We start from the raw sequence: 16,511 nt of genomic DNA on the forward strand, positions 1-16,511 counted from the left end.
CCAACCTGCATCTCTGCTCCCTTCATCTGGTAACTACAAATCTGTTATCCATTTCTAAAATTTCATCATCTCCAGAATATTAAATAAATGGAATCACACCTTTTGGGACTGGCTTTTAAAAAACTATTCTATTCATCTGTTGGTGAGAGTGCACGCATGCACACAAGCAGAGGTGCAGCACATAGAGGGAGAGGGTACAGGGGCTGGATCCTCAGCTTAACCAACTGAGCCACGTAGGCATCCCTGGGACTGGGTTTCTTGCACTGGGCATAATTTCCTGAAGATTCATCCAAGAGGCTGTTTATTTTTATTGCTGAGTAGTATTCCATACTATCAATGTACCCCAGTTTGTTTAACCGTTTTCCCAGGAAAATACATCTGAGTTGTTTCCAGTTTGTGGCGACTACAAATAATGTTGCTGTGAAAATCTATGAATATTGCAAGCATGGTTTTATGGACTTATGTTTGCATCACTTTTGCATAAATACCCAAGACAACAATTTGTTGGGTTGTATGGTGAACGTGAACGCAAGGTACAAGTGACCTAGTTTCTTAGTGTTCTTGCAGGCATTTGCTGTCATCATTTTGTTTTATTATTCATTATTAGACATTTCTTTTAGACATCACACAGCCCTCCCCTCCTGAGTATGCATAATCACTAATCATATCTCTGCTTACAATTTTAACGTAAAAATACTAGAGGCCAGAATCATAACCTATCATTACAAGTCCATATACATTAATAATCTGCTAGTAAGGATTGTCAAGTGAACATGGTATACTAATTCTGTTAAGTTTTCTTGAATCCCTTGAAGAAAAGAATAAGCTTTGCTTAAAGTTCCATTTGCATTTCAACGCACAGAAGTAGAATCATTGTAGTTAAGCAGTTACTAGACCCTTATAAGTGTATCATACCTAAACAATTGAAGTAATTATTAAAACTAACGATTGGAAATTGTCTGGGCTTCCATAGTCAAGTATGAGCATGAATGCTGAGTTTCATACAGACTTACTTGATGGTGGAAATAGTTTTGTTTGCTACATAACCTGAATTAGTCGGTGTAATTTTTGTAGTTAGGCAAAATAAAATATCAAGTAAGCACTATTAGATGACTCATTAAGTGCATTTCATGAATGAATGAGAGCTCTTAACCTACTGATTTTACAGTGGAGTTCTATAGCCCTTAATAGAAGGTTATATTGTTATACCTGGATGAGTTTTCATTTGGGAATAACCGAAATATGATATAAATGCATCTAATTATGCAAATAGTATTTGAAGGATATAAACGTAAAAGAAATCAGCATAACACATCCTCTAGTTTTATCTCAAAATGCACTATTTTAAAGTTTATCAATTCCTTTAAAGTATACCTTAATTTTCCAAAATCTGGTGCAAGAGGCACATTCTGATGCCCATTGTAGAAAGATGATTATGTCGGTACTGTGTAGAAGAACCTGAAGAAATGAGAACTAAGCCCTGGAAACCAGTGAGGAGACTCATTGACAGTCCATGTAAGAAATTTAAAAAGGGCATACATGATGGAAAAGGGTTTGAATGTGCTCTTTTGAGGCCACTGATAATTTAATGTCAACCCTCCTACATTCCCACCTAATCACAAACCATCCCACCTTTTCTTTTTCTTTTCTGAATAATTATGTAACATGCAAGGTCTGTTCTCGTCCTACCTTTAACTTTACCGCACAGTTAAACACCAGTTTGATTCTTGATCATCAATCCAACCTAACCCTGATTATGTGTCAAAAGAGGCCTATTGCAATGTTATTGGCACGTAATATATATATAATATATAATAATAATATATAATATATTGTTATATATAATTATATTATATTAATATAATATATATAGTTTATTATTATTTATAATAATATATAATAATATATATATATATTAGGGACCAAATATTCTCTTTTGGCCTCTCATCTGGTACAGTTGTTGGCAGGGGGGAAAAAGCAAGGGCTATGTTTGACAGATAAATCCAAGAATTAAATTTAGGAGGACACATCTATCATTGCATTCCATAGGAATGTCGACATAACCTTTTTGTGTGTACAAGTCATGTGCTAAATGTTACCGCACACTAAAATTTGTTTTCCTGAATGCACAGGTACCTCTGTTCTACAGGTGACAGCTACTGATGCGGATGATCCTACCTATGGAAACAGTGCCCGGGTGGTTTACAGTATTCTCCAGGGACAACCCTACTTCTCCGTAGATCCTAAAACAGGTGAGTGCATTTTTGTATAATTTGTGTGCATGTGTGCTAGAATAAAAGAAAGCAATATGTTTATTTCTGTGTCTTCTCCTACATCAGACGGTGCTTTAGCACAATTTAAAATGTCCTCGCTTTTTCTAAAATGGTGTGGTTGAATAAATGAAGAGAAATTCACTGTTTTCCTTAATATTTTTCCTTAATATTTTTTGATTATCCATCACTTACTCCAGTAAAAATTTCTTATCTTTGCACAATCCTGTAGCAATTACTTTCTGCTTAAGACGAATATGGAGTATTACATCAAATGAAATTTTCTAGTGTATTATTTGTTGTGTTTACACCTTAGGTTTAATTCTTTGCCAAAGATGGTGAATAATTTATTGAGAGTTTCCCTATTTTATTTGAATTTGATTGTCACATAAGTTGTTATATATTATGTTGGGGGAATTGTTATGTTGAACTGAGATTTTTTCCTAATGAGAAAATTCTTCAGTCTTTAAATATCGTGTTAGGTAGGAGAAATTAACTGAGAGTAAGGAAAAACCATAAAAACTATTTTTAGGAAAAAATAAGAATTCTCTCTTTCTTCTCTTTTTTTTTCCTGTCCAAAACAATCGTATCATATGACGTGATATCAAAGAGGGAATGGAAGATACTCAATACTGCATTATATAATAATAATTAATTATTATCATTAATCAGCAGCATAATCTAAAAACCACATAAAGCTCATGGTCCCACTGAAAAATAATTTGTTATTAAAAATTGAATATATGCCAATTATGAATGTAGCCAAATGTTCAGGAAAAATGAGTTTCAAGCTTTACTAATAATTTCAAAGATCCAGGACATTCCAGAGGTTTAGGTCCTTTCTAGTTACATTAGATTCATTCTGAATCAGATTGACATGTGAGAATGCCAAGTAATGGGCACAGACATAACACAGAAGAAAGCCACCTTTGGTTGTGAATATCCCCTACTCTCCCATGAGTCTATCAATTCCAGGATGGTTTACCATTAGGTTAGATGAGGTGCCACCAACTGAGGAGATGCTAGCATGCTCTCCGTTGCCAAGGCCATGTGACAACTAGGAGTATTGTCATTATCATGTTTTCAAGAGGAACCCGCCAGGTAAACGTGTCTTCTTCGCTCCCCAGGTGTGGTCCAAACATGAGTACACTCATGAACAGATGCCAGGCATACCGTTTAACTCCTTAACTATCATAATTTATGAAGAAAATAAGGAATTAGAGTGAGTTCAGAAAATCTTTTTATTAATAAATACAGTTGACATATAAACTGCATACATTTAAGGTATACAGTATATTTGATACATTTTTATATTATAATATACATATTGCTATCCAGCCATAAAAACATCTTAAGACAAATGGAAATTATTATTTAATATTGGTGTTGCTCATTTTGTTCTATTTTCCCCAAAACCATGCTGATTTTATATATGAAATATATGCCTTTCTCATTTTCAATGTCCATCTTCTAGACACCTGGATGGCTCAGTTGGTTAGGTGTCTGACTCTTTTTTTAAGATTTTATTTATTTATTCATGAGAGACACAGAGAGAGAGGCAGAGACACAGGCAGAAGGAGAAGCAGGCTCCTTGCAGGGAGCCCGACATGGGACTCGATCCCAGGACCCTGGGATCATGACCTGAGCCGAAGGCAGATGCTCAACCACTGAGCCACCCAGGTGCCCCTCCGCCCACCAATTTAAAAGCTTCTTTTTTGTTGTTTAAGATTTTATTAATTGCCTGACTCTTGATCTTGGCTCAGGTCATGATTCTCTCAGGGATGTGACATCAAGTCCCACAATAGGCTCCACACTGAGAGTAGAGTCTGCATAAGAGTCTCCCTCTCCCTCTGCCCCTCTATCCTGCTTGCATGCTCTCTCTCATTCTCTCAAAAATTAATTAATTAATTGATTAAAAATGAATACGCATCTTCTTAGAGGAAGGGAATAAGGATACTGTGTTTCAGTTACCTCCCCACACAGACATTCATGCACAAATATGCAAAAGCACACATGGCTTCAGTCTCTTTACTTCCTATGCATAACCAAATACTGGTAAATATTATAGTTCTTAATAGAATATTGATTATATATAGAAATCATATACAGATTTTTTAAAATCTCCATATACTGAATTTGTTTAAAAAGTACCAATTCTTTGTGTGTGTGTGTGTGTGTGTGTGTGAGTGTGTCTGAGCGTCTGTGACTGTTTACACATGTTTGTTTGAGGACATGCATGCATTTGCATTTGTGTGCATGGGTACTCTGGATGGATAAAGCACACCACTGAGGACAAGATTTGACTAGTGTTGGACTCTGCTGTTGGGCTTTAGTGAAGAAGGTATATCAATAACAATTTTTTTTTTAAAATTGCTTTTGGTTATATATATTTATCATAGGTTTGGGGACCCTACTCTTCCGCCATCTTGCTCCTCCCCCCATATTTATCATAGGTTAAGTATGTCATTAAACAAATAAAATTATCTAAAACATAAATATTTTTGTATTCAAATACTGCTCTATGAAATTGCCATTACATTCCTTTGCTCCTTTAAGCAAGATGATTTACTAAAGCAAGTACCTCCATTTTCATATGTTTTAATTTCAATATTATGTTGACTGAAGCATCATAAGAACCTACGGATATGTATCCTAACATAAAGATTCTTTTAATATGCCAGTCTCTGAGATAGATGTTTGTAGAAAGTGCTAAGATGGATTATAAAACAAAATGTTCATCATTCTCTTTAGATAATACATATTTGGTAATTTATACTTGAAAGATATTACTGTGCAATTCAACATCCTCAGAACTAAGGAATTTAGTGTAAACTGTTCTCTTTTTTAAGATTTTATTTATTTATTCATGAGAGACAGAGAGAGAGGCAGAGACACAGGCAAAGGGAGGAGCAGACTCCCTGTGGGGAGCCGGATCAGGACTCGATCCCGGGACCCCAGGATCACAACCAGAGCCAAAGGCAGGTGCTCCATCACTGAGCCACCCAGGGGTCCCTAGTGGAAATTGTTCTTAAAATGACTGGAGCAAACTAAAAATGTACTGAAAACTACAGGATCTGTTGTTATGGGTAAGGTGTGATATAAGAAGTGTAGGGATAATAGTTGTTTAGAATAGTACATTTGCATAGTCTCATTTTTATTATTTTGCCCTCTGATTTGGCATGACTATTTCAGCATGTCTCCAGTTGCTTTCACTGAAGACAAATTATACTAAAGAAACTTTGGGACCAAATAGAGCTGTGAGGGCTTATGTTTAAGATTGGGACTTTGGGTTGCCTTGTTTCTATCATGTTAAGAGATACATTTGGTCCTCGCCACAGCTGTCCAGTGAGTTGCCCATGAGGCCTTGCTGCCTATTATACAAGCCATTCATGAATTGCTGTATCCAGAGAAATGGATTATGTTGCTCTTGAGTTGCTATACTATTCCTAACTGGCTTCATAGGGTCTGCATTGTTTTACACGGAAAACTTGTTAATCAGCATCATGAAATCTCATGAGAAATTTATTGTTTTAAATAAGTTTGATTGCGTTGACAATGTCATGATGTTTGCTTATTGTATAACAGAAGAGGAGCGCCTTTAAAGTCATATTTTAACATTATGCTTTAAAAGATGCGGAAAACTGGAAAAGAATAAACTAGAGGAGGTGACAATGACATATAAAAGACATAATATTTCTGGCCAGATTCATATAGAAGAACATGTTAATGTAGGCTTAATGAGTATAATTCTAGTTGAAGATATGGATTTTAATTAGGCAAGGACAGACTTCCGGAGTCAGTAAATGCAGTCAGCATTTTCACGTTCATGAAAACAATTAGCCCTCAGCAAGGCAGGTGGAGGAAGGCCGGTGAGTGAGAAAGCCACGTGAAATGGTCAGACAACCAACGTCAAGAAATCCTGGGCTGATCTTAATCCAATTAATATAGTGGCAACTGCATTCAAGATAAATCAATAAATTCAGGGTTTCTAATTTTTTTTTTTTTTAGAACCTATGAAATTTATATCGGGTGGTGATGGCAAAAGCAGAATGATTGAGGTGGTTTTTAAAAAAGGAGCCACTTCCCTTAACTTAATTCAATGACAAAGCTAGCAATCCAGCATCTGTCTTTCCAGGGTCTTTGGAACAGAGGTCGGGGTTACACAAGAGGTGGGTGTGCAGTTTTTAACTGAGAATGAAAACCTCTTAATGCCCATGGCATTTATAGCCATTTGATGATTCTCTCTGTTTTTTTCATAGTCAATAATCTATTAATTACTTCCTATTATTGCAGCCAGTGCCTGTATATCTGTCGCCTGTTTCACACAAATTGTTGAAAATGACGATGGTCAGTTCAGAACACCTGAAAACCTGGATTAAAACCTGAGGTTGGGGAAAACTGAGGGTTAGGCTGGTTTACAGAGTCCCAGATCAGCTTTATGTACAAATGTTTGTAACGCCAGCAGTGGGGAACTTGACCATATGATATGAAATATATAAATCAGCAGTAGTCAATGATGGCATCTCTGTATCTGAGTAAGTGGTACTCGTGGCGAGTTGTTATCACTCCTCCTAAAGATAAAGACTATTGGAAGAGTTATCTAGTTTGTATTTTAACTTGGGTCATTTTTCATGTGTGCTTCATATATTTTTATGCATTAAGTAATGACTATTTTTTTTTAAGTAATGACTATTTAAAAGAAAAATATAGCCACTGAAAACATTTTGGTTGGTAGATTCTACATTTAGTTTTCAGGTACATGAAAAAGTAAGTCTAGATAAAGCTACCTTTTATTTTTATTTTTTAATATTTTTTAAATATTTTTATTTATTCATGAGAGACACAGAGAGAGAGAGGCAGAGACACAAGCAGAGGGAGAAGCAGGCTTCATGCAGGGAGCCCGACGTGGGACTCGATCCCGGGTCTCCAGGATCACACCCTGGGCTGCAGGCAGGGCTAAGCCACTGAACCACTGGGGCTGCCCAAGGCTACCTTTTAAATATATATATGAAATGCAAACTAGATATTGTTTTTCTAATTTTTTTCAATACTTCTAGTGCATTTTAGCTCTCTAATTGCTTCTGCTACATGTTGCTACAAAAGCAACATGGGTTGCTTTGGGTTTCAAATCTTTTATCAGTGAAACACTTCTTCACTAATAGCAACCATTCCACGGGTGACAAAACACTTGATATCAAATAAAATCTACTGCATCTAGTGATGCCTGTGGGTTCTAAAGTCACACATGTTGTTAGTTGTTTTATAAGACATTATTGTAAACAAAGAAATTGTTTACTTGGCCTTCCAATGAAAAGATTAATGTAATTAGTTATGTTATAGTTGAATTAATAGAGGGTAGTGCAGTAATTCATATTTATTACTTTTCCAAAATACTAAATCATTTATTCCAAAATGATTTAAGATACTTCATGATCAAATCCTAGGATGATAATTAATATCAGTAAATTGATCAAGTCACTTAAATTCTGTTTACTTGTATATAAATTTAGAATAACAACTAAATCCAATGAGAAAGTTAATGCAAGGCTCTTAGTCCGGTCCTTGGAAAGATATAGATAGGTAGTAAAGTTCTCTTGTTCACCCCCTCTTGCCTTTAGGATTAAGAAAAATGTCCAAAATTGCAATGGTGTGCAATGACAAGAGTTTGAAATAGTCTTACCTGAAATAGGAAAAAAAATTAGTTCTGTTTGAAAGGATTTTTAGTCCACAAAACTATTCAAAAGTGTGAGTTCCACATATTAACCTGTATATAACTAAATTACATTTCTTTTCAGGCATTCATTCATTTATTTTTTTTATTCTCCTTTTCAAGCATTTAAAGAAAGCTTTATCAATATTTTTATTAAGAGAAATATACTTGTAGAAAATTTCAAATGACAATTTAAAAGGAAGTAAATTTACCATTAATTTATCTTCAGAATTCACTGTCTCAACTCAAAATAGCGTCTCTAGATAAGATAAAGTGGCATGCTGTACATGAAACAATTGTCATTAATGCACAGGTCTTGACCAACAATAGCTCTGATTCTTGAAAAAGACCTTTCCTTAACATTTTGTAGCAGAAAGCAGTCAGATATAAAAATGCAGTCAGTAGAAGGCCCAAGTGAGTTTCTTAAGATGCGATTGAAAACAAGGTTTTCAGGGATCCCTGGGTGGCGCAGCGGTTTGGCGCCTGCCTTTGGCCCGGGGCGCGATCCTGGAGACCCGGGATCGAATCCCACCCACATCGGGCTCCCGGTGCATGGAGCCTGCTTCTCCCTCTGCCTGTGTCTCTGCGCCTGTCTCTCTCTCTCTGTGACTATCATAAATAAATAAAAATTAAAAAAAAAATTAAAAAAAAAAAAGAAAACAAGGTTTTCAACATTCTCTGTCCACTGTACATGATGTAATTAAATTAACCAACAACCTTATTTCTACTTAGCCTCTTCCAATTTTATTTTATTTCAACAGTAAACAAAAAAATTATTTGTGGAAGATCACTATGTTTGGATAAAAGATGTAAAGTATATCTTTTTCAATTTCAATATTAATTTGTGTAATTCCAATGAAAATCTGCTTGAAAATAATTTTATTTCCCCAAAGCAGTATTTCATGTTTATTAATAGATAAGCAGTTAAAATATAGAATGTATGGTCCACAAAATCTGCATGAGGACAAAAGTCCATAATAGGAGACACTTTGTCATTTTTTTTCTTACCCAGAGCCCACTCTAATTGATATAACCACACTAATAATTACACAGATACATTTTTAAATAATTTCCTATAATTAACTGCATAATAGACAAAAATAGTTAATTAGCTCACTGGCTAATGAATTTGCTTCTCTTAGAGAAGAAATCATGCATTAATTCAGAACTGTGTCATGTTGCCAAATTACTGAAAGAAACATCTCACTTGATTTTCTTTGTTTTTGTTTTTTTTTTTTTCTCACTTTATTTTCTTTAAGGAAGAATTCTGAATAGTTCCTAAAACGTAGCAGAGTGTATGGGGATCCACACTAGAAGTCCATTCTATATAGCACGAAAATAAAGTCAATGAACTGGAGCCTACTGGTTCTCCACTCAATATCGATTTCTCACTTTGCTGGGCCTATTAGAACTCGAATTTTACTCATTGTAGCAACATTCTCAGTTACAGAGCTAGACTTCCCAGCTGCCCTGTCACTACGGGGACATAGCTCTAGCCAGGGAAAGAGAAAGACCATCGGAGGGTTTTTGGTCTGTCTGTGTAGGTGCCAAGGCTTCCTCTCGTTGGTTTCCCATCTTGCGGGTTTAAACGTATGCGTAATTATTGCAGGTGCAGCAGCTGTCTTGTAACCATGTGGCAGTGAGCACATAAGGTGAGAGTCACATGCAAAACTTGGTGAGCAAAAATCTAGCAGGGAAGTCACTCTGTCCGAGGAATTTCTTTGTGCAAACACATGCAGCAATGAAACCTGACTCTGGTGAAATGTGCTTTGCGGTTGGGCGGGTCACAGTCACAGCCCAGGGCATCGCCTACACAGGTGTGGGGCGGGCTCACCTAGACTATTTTCATTCCTTTCAACCCCAAATCCAGGATCCTGAGAGAGAGCACAGTGCTTTATACGGCATATAAGTAGCCATTTGACAGGTCTAGGGCCCACGCTACACTAGAAAAGGAGATTCTTCACACTGACTTGACTATCAAAAGATATATTAATCATTGGTATTGGGGGAGATCAGAGAGTGAAACCAAAGATAATTTTCTCTGACATTCCATTGAAAATGTGTATCTGGAAAAATAATTTTAACTGTCATCAAGACGTAGTGAATGTACTGTTGACATTAAGGATGTCAGAGAGCTCTCCTGCTCCACGGCAAGGAGATCATCGTGTCCTATTTACATTAACAGAATTAATAATATCTATCAAACTTAATTGATACAGGTATAATTCTAATAAAAAACATAGATTAGGGTTCTATATTAGTTACACTATTTGCTACAGCCTAGATAGAGCCATATAATTGAAATACTTTGAATTGGACACTTAAATGAAATTAATGGTATGAAAACTACATTTAACTAAAGTTGTTAAGCAAATGAAGAAAGGAAACCAATTGAATCCATTTTTTCCTCAAATATCAAATTCCTGTAACTATATTAACTATTACGAGAAAGGGAAAAAAGTAATCTCTTTGAACATAAAATAGTAGTGATTGGAATCAATGTTGGTTATTTTTAAGATGTTTTATTACTATTTTTTTCTTTGTTAAAAAATAGCTTTATCATATGTAATTTCTGAATGCTTGTTGTTACATTGTAGAAATGCAACAGATTTGTGCCTATTGATTTTCTATCCTGCAACTTTACTGAATTCTTTTATTATCTCTACGTTTTTGGTGGAGTCTTTAGGGTTTCCTATATATAATAGCATTTCATCTGCAAGCAGTGACAGGTTTACTTCTTTCCTTCCAATTTGGATGCCTAATTTTTGCTTTCGTTTCTTTGGCTTTTTGTGTCAGAGTCAAAAAAAAAAAATCGTTCCCACGATCTATGTCAAGAAACTTGCTGCCTATGTTTTCTCCGAGGAGTTTTATAGCTTCAGGTCTTATGTTCATGTGTTTAATCAATTTTAAGCTAATTTCTGTGTGTGGTATAAGATAGTGGTCCAGTTTCACCTTTGGGATACGGCTGTACAGTTTTCCAGACACCATTTATTGAAGAGACTATCCTCTCCGCACTGTGTATTCTTTGCTTCTTTCTCATATATCAATTGATGACGTATGTAAGAGTCTACGTGTGGGCTTCTTCCTCTGTTCCATTGGTCCATGTAGATTTTATGCCAGTACCATAGTGTTTGGATTACTGTAGCTTTCTAGTGTAATGTAAAATCAGGGCACATGATACATCCAGCTGTGTTATTTTTTCTCAAGATTACTTTGGCTTTTGGGGGTCTTTTGTGGTTCTATACAAATTTAGAATTGTCTGTTCTATTTCTGTGAAAATTTCCATTGGAATCTTGATAGAGATTGTATTAAATCCAGAGATTGCTTTACATGCTATGGACATTTTAACATACTGGTTTTTTAAGCCACATGCATGGAATGTATTTCCATTTACTTATGTCTTCTTCGATTTCTTCTACTGAAGTCTTATAATTTTTAGTGTATAGATCTTTCACTTTCTCAGTTAAATTTATACCTAAGTATTTTATACTTTTTATGCAATTATAACAGATCATTTTCTTAATTTTTCTTTCTTATTGCTTGTTGTTATGGTAAAGAAATACAACAGGTTTTTGCATATTGATTTTCTATCCTGCGATATTACTGAATTTTTTTTATTAATCTCAACAAGTTTTGGTGGAGTCCTTAGGGTTTCCTATATATGATAGCATTTCATCCGCAAATCATGATAGTTTTACTTCTTTCTCTCCAATTTGAAAGCTAAAATATTTTTGTTGCATAATTGCCCTGGTTAGGATTTCTTATACTATGTTGAATAAAAGTGGTGAGAGTGGGCAACCCTGATTTATTAGAGGGTATTAGTACTAATACCCTTTAGTATTAGAAGAAAAGCTTGTAGCTTTTCCCTGTTGAGGATTGTAGGAGTGCTGACAGCACAGACTTCATCTTTGGCCTTCCATCTTGTTTTCCCATCTGGTGCATCGATGGTGCCATGTCAGATAACCAACAGAGGTCACTAGGCTCACAGATGGTGCAGCCTTAGGTAACGACCCTGTGGCCTCACCACCATGGTCATCACTCCATAAGGGCTGGGGGTTAAGGTCCAGGTAGGAATAGAGATGAGAGGCTGCAAGTAGCTGCCTAGTGCTCTGGATCATCCATCTGCCTGATTGCTCCATCAGTAATTTACCTCAAATAAAACTCTGTAAAAATGTTATGGAGAAGTGTGGTTGGTTTTTCAGTATTAAAGTGTCTTCTCAGTCTGGAGGGTACATTGCTGACCCTCCTCCACCTTGAAATAATTTGCACAGTCAGCAGGATACAGACAGAACAAGCATGCATAAAGGGACATTGTCAGGGGAAGCTCCTTGTCCATGTCCAGGGTGGGGAAGGACAGAGCCTGGGAACTCAAAGAAGGAAAGGGGAAAACCAAGTTGGGCAGCCACCTCCATGTGGGGAGGCTTGGGCAGGTTTTTTTTTTTTTTTTTGTGTGTGTGTGTGTGTGTGTGTGTGTGTTTTGGACCAGTGTATGATTACAGGAACCCCCCCCCCCAAATGACTAAGGGATGGTGACATATCCTATTCAAAATAGTAGGGAAAAGGAAATAGAGAAGGGAACGTGAACAAGCCTTTGCAGTGGTGGCTTGGGCACTCATCCACGCCTTAAGATACATCATAGAAAAGGACTTATGAGCAAGGAGAGAATTGGACAGAGCCAAGAAGCACTGGCTTTGGGAAAGGATATACAAGCTGCATATTCCTCTAATACAGGTATTATGTCCAAAATAATTCAAAAGCAGGAGGAAAAATTAGAAATTATGGCAAGTAAGGTGGCAAAGATGTATGAGCACAGATTGCCGCACACTAGAGTGACAATAATTCGATCTCAAGAAAATTGGGGCCCTAAATCATGAGACCTCTGGAGTAATGACTCCTCTCATGAGGACATTATCAAAGAGGAGGAAAATGGTTTCCAGGCATGACTTTTGATTCCAACAAAGACCAGGCCACTCATGAGCCTGAGGATGACCAAGAAGAAACTCCCACTAGTCAGTAAACAGCTCTGAGGGAACGTGCTGCAGCCTGGTGGAGCTAACCAAGTAACTTAAAGCAAAAGGGCTGAGAAGGGGTGGCTGCTTGGGTGTTAACCACTGTGGGAAACTGGGGGGAGAGAGTATTATTATGTTAAATGGGTTTAAAACCATCCAAAACAGCCTCAGTGACTTCTGGGCCTGCCTTGTGACAAGACTGTATACCATAGGCGTGGGCGAGGATCCCACATGCTCTTAGCTGATTTGATTGATTAGGTAAATGCTAGCATTAAGATGAGCTGGATTATTGAAGGGGGTGTTCTCTTCCCTGTTTTGCTGGATTTCTATGGAAGAACCACAAGAGATTATACATGAACTGCCATTCATGAAACATGCCATTTATATTTAGTGTTTTAGAAGCCCACACGGAGCATTGTTTTCGTCTGGTATGGAAGACTGCATCTTAGAGTCAGCCTTGGGGTCATGGGCTAGGACTTTAGTATCCTGCCCCCATGGTTAATGGGCCCACTGCTACAGGAGCAGCTATGGTGGCCGACTTAACTGAATCTATAATGAGAGAAACAGATCGAAACATGGAGGAAAAGAGATGATTCTGCTGGTGATAAAATGGCAGCAAAGGGCCCCCTCAAGGTCCCTTGTAAACACTTGTGACAAGATTTAATATCGTCAGGGACCCCAAGAGACAGTGTAAACAGGCAACCTGGTTTGGTCTTGCTAAAGCTATGGAAGGCATTGCCTAAGGGAAAGCAGTTTACTCCCTTGGAGGAAGGCTCCAAAGAGCCAGCTGTGTCACCAGAGTGCTCCTCGACTAATAGTGGAATTTCAGGGGTAAATACCCCATGCCCGTAGAGGACCAGGGGTTAGGCTAATGTTGCCCTCTAGTGCATGCAGTAGGGGACGCCCCCAGGCCCCATGCGGAGTACACCGTTTATTGGCCTTGCACTAACAGACTGTACTATGTATACATACGTACTTGAATAATGTAGCCATTATGTGTATGTCTATACTATATATACAAATAAATTATATTATTCTTGAGAGGAAACATGCCTATTTTACCTTTGTTTATCCACACCTCCTGGCATACAACACTGTATTAGGATCAGTGACTAAAAAATGTCTGTTTCTACTTTGGGTTATGGGTATTAACACAATTTTGAAAATTGAAAAGAAACAAATGTTGCCTTAAATTAACTTTCTTGTCTCCTTAAAACCTTTATTTCCTTTGCTCATTTGTTTTGTTTCTTAAACTCCACATATGAGTGAAATTATATGGTATTTGTCTTTCTCAGACTGACTTATTTCACTTAGTATGATATCTCTACTTCTATCTGCATTGCTGCAAATGGCAATGTTCCTTTCTTTTTATATGGCTGAGCATTATTCCGTTTTATTTAAACCACATCTTCTGTATCCACTCATCAGTTGATGGACACTTGGGCTATTTCCATAGTTTGGCTGTTGTAGGCAAAGCTGCTCTAAACATTAGGGTTTGAATTAGTCCCTTTGAATTAGTATTTTGGTATTCTTTGGGTAAATACCAAGAAAAGGGAAAAAGAGAATGAGACGAACCAAGAAACAGACTCTTAATTATAGAGAACAAACTGATGGATACCAAAGGGGAGGTGGAGGGGGATGGGTTAAATAGGTGATGGGGATTAAGAAGGGTACTTCTTGCGATGAGCAGTGGGTCAGTGGGTGTTGTGTGGAAGTGTTGGATCACTATGTTGTAGACCTGAAACTAATATTGCACTGCATGTTAACTAACTGTAATTTAAATAAAAACTAAAAAAAAATATATATTTTCTTGTCTTTGATACAATTTTTCAGTTTTTAGATATGTGCCAAGGAACAACATTGGTATTATTTGCTCCATGCAATGTAACACAGGTATTTTTGGCAAACATTTGAAGCTTGATTCATAATTTTTATTCATAGGACAAGCTGTACCGAATCTTAGTCACTCAGAAGCTAAATAATTTTGATAGGTCATATGATAATGACTACTTTAGCAAATAACTGCACCTGTCTTTTTTAGAAGGTAAAATAGGACACAGGGATATTTTGAGGGAAAATGTTGTAAGAGTACATTAAATGATATCTAGAATGAATTAAAGACACTTTAGTTATAAAGATGGATCTTCAGAATAGAACACTAGATTTAAAAGCCTTTACACTATGGTCTAGGTCCTATATTGGAAATAAAATTTGTTTGTTTTTGTTTCTGTTTTTTCTTTAAGATTTTGTTTATTTATTCATGATAGACATAGATAGAGAGAGAGGCAGAGACACAGGCAGAGGAAGAAGCAAGATCCATGCTGGGAGCCCGACGCGGGACTCGATCCCAGGACTCCAGGATCACACCCTAGGCCAAAGGCAGGCACTGAACCACTGAGCCACCCAGGGATCCCCCAGGAAATATAATTTGGAAAAAGCATTTAGCCTTCCACAGATCCATTGCAGGGTATTTGGGAAAATTTTGCAAGGCATCCAGGATGAACATATACAACCCGATGCAAATGAGTGTGATAAGAGATTATTATTGATGCGCATAGAATCAGTGAGTATGCCTGTGAATGCATCTGTATTTAATAAATGCTGGATTAACCTTAATGAAGGTTAATGAAATTTATTGATGATGAAATTTTGATAGCTGAAATATTTCTACATTAGACAAAAAAAAGTATCCTGCTAGAATGTAACTCGCGTACTATTTCAGGACAGAAGGAATCCTGATTAGGGTCCAGCCAGTGCTCTACTCTGCTACGGTTGGAAAGGAGGGGGCTTCATTGGGGGTCCTGTAAGGAAGAAGACTCCTTATATTTGGGATTGTGAACAGAAGAGAAGGAGACTGACATGGCTATCCTAAGGAATATTTGTGAAGGAAACCAGAATTATATCCTATACCAAGAGTGTAGAGTTGCTAGTCATGTGCAGCTATTTTACCTTCATGTCAAATCTTAGATCATTAAGCATTCCTCTCAAGCCCAGAGGGTCTCATCCCCTATCATGATCTCTTCAAACACATAAACTTTGAAATATGTATATTTTGAACTCACTCTTTCACTCTCTATCACCACTTGACCCTTATTTTTTTTGTAATCATATCATTTATAAAATATATAAATTATAAAAACATATGATCTGTATAGACATACTATTTGATTTCACACACAAGTATCTAAAGTATTCAACTTTTTGATGGATGGAGACTATGCCTATTTTCAATTTTTACAATTTCCTATTTTACAACATTCTACTCATCCCAGGACTATGAATCTGTGGTAATTTTAACTTGTATGTCATAATTTGTTCAAACATAGAGCTATTTTAAAGATAATTATCAATTTTTTGGAAATATGCCATTGAGTGAGATTAGCTTTTGCCATAGTCAAGTTCCACATTGAGTTTAGAAGTCCACTTCTTTCCTGACCTCTGGATTCCAAGGACTACTATATAGATTTCATTATCTGATATATTGACTAGATTGTAACAGAATGGACTATAGCGAACCTTTCA

General features: G+C 36.7%; 1 protein-coding gene across 8 annotated transcripts in view; it reads left to right on the top strand.

Moving 5' to 3' along the window:
- CDH18 (cadherin 18) overlaps positions 1-16,511 on the top strand; it is a 943,171-nt gene that overhangs the window by 736,329 nt on the left and 190,331 nt on the right. For all 8 annotated transcript variants that reach the window (XM_072825036.1, XM_072825037.1, XM_072825038.1 and 5 more), the window contains one exon: positions 2,133-2,252. In XM_072825036.1, coding sequence (XP_072681137.1) covers positions 2,133-2,252 — 120 coding nt within the window. The remainder of the gene's footprint in view (positions 1-2,132; positions 2,253-16,511) is intronic.

This window comes from Canis lupus, chromosome 4 (assembly GCF_048164855.1).
Source record: "Canis lupus baileyi chromosome 4, mCanLup2.hap1, whole genome shotgun sequence".
NCBI classification, from domain to species: Eukaryota; Metazoa; Chordata; class Mammalia; order Carnivora; family Canidae; genus Canis; species Canis lupus.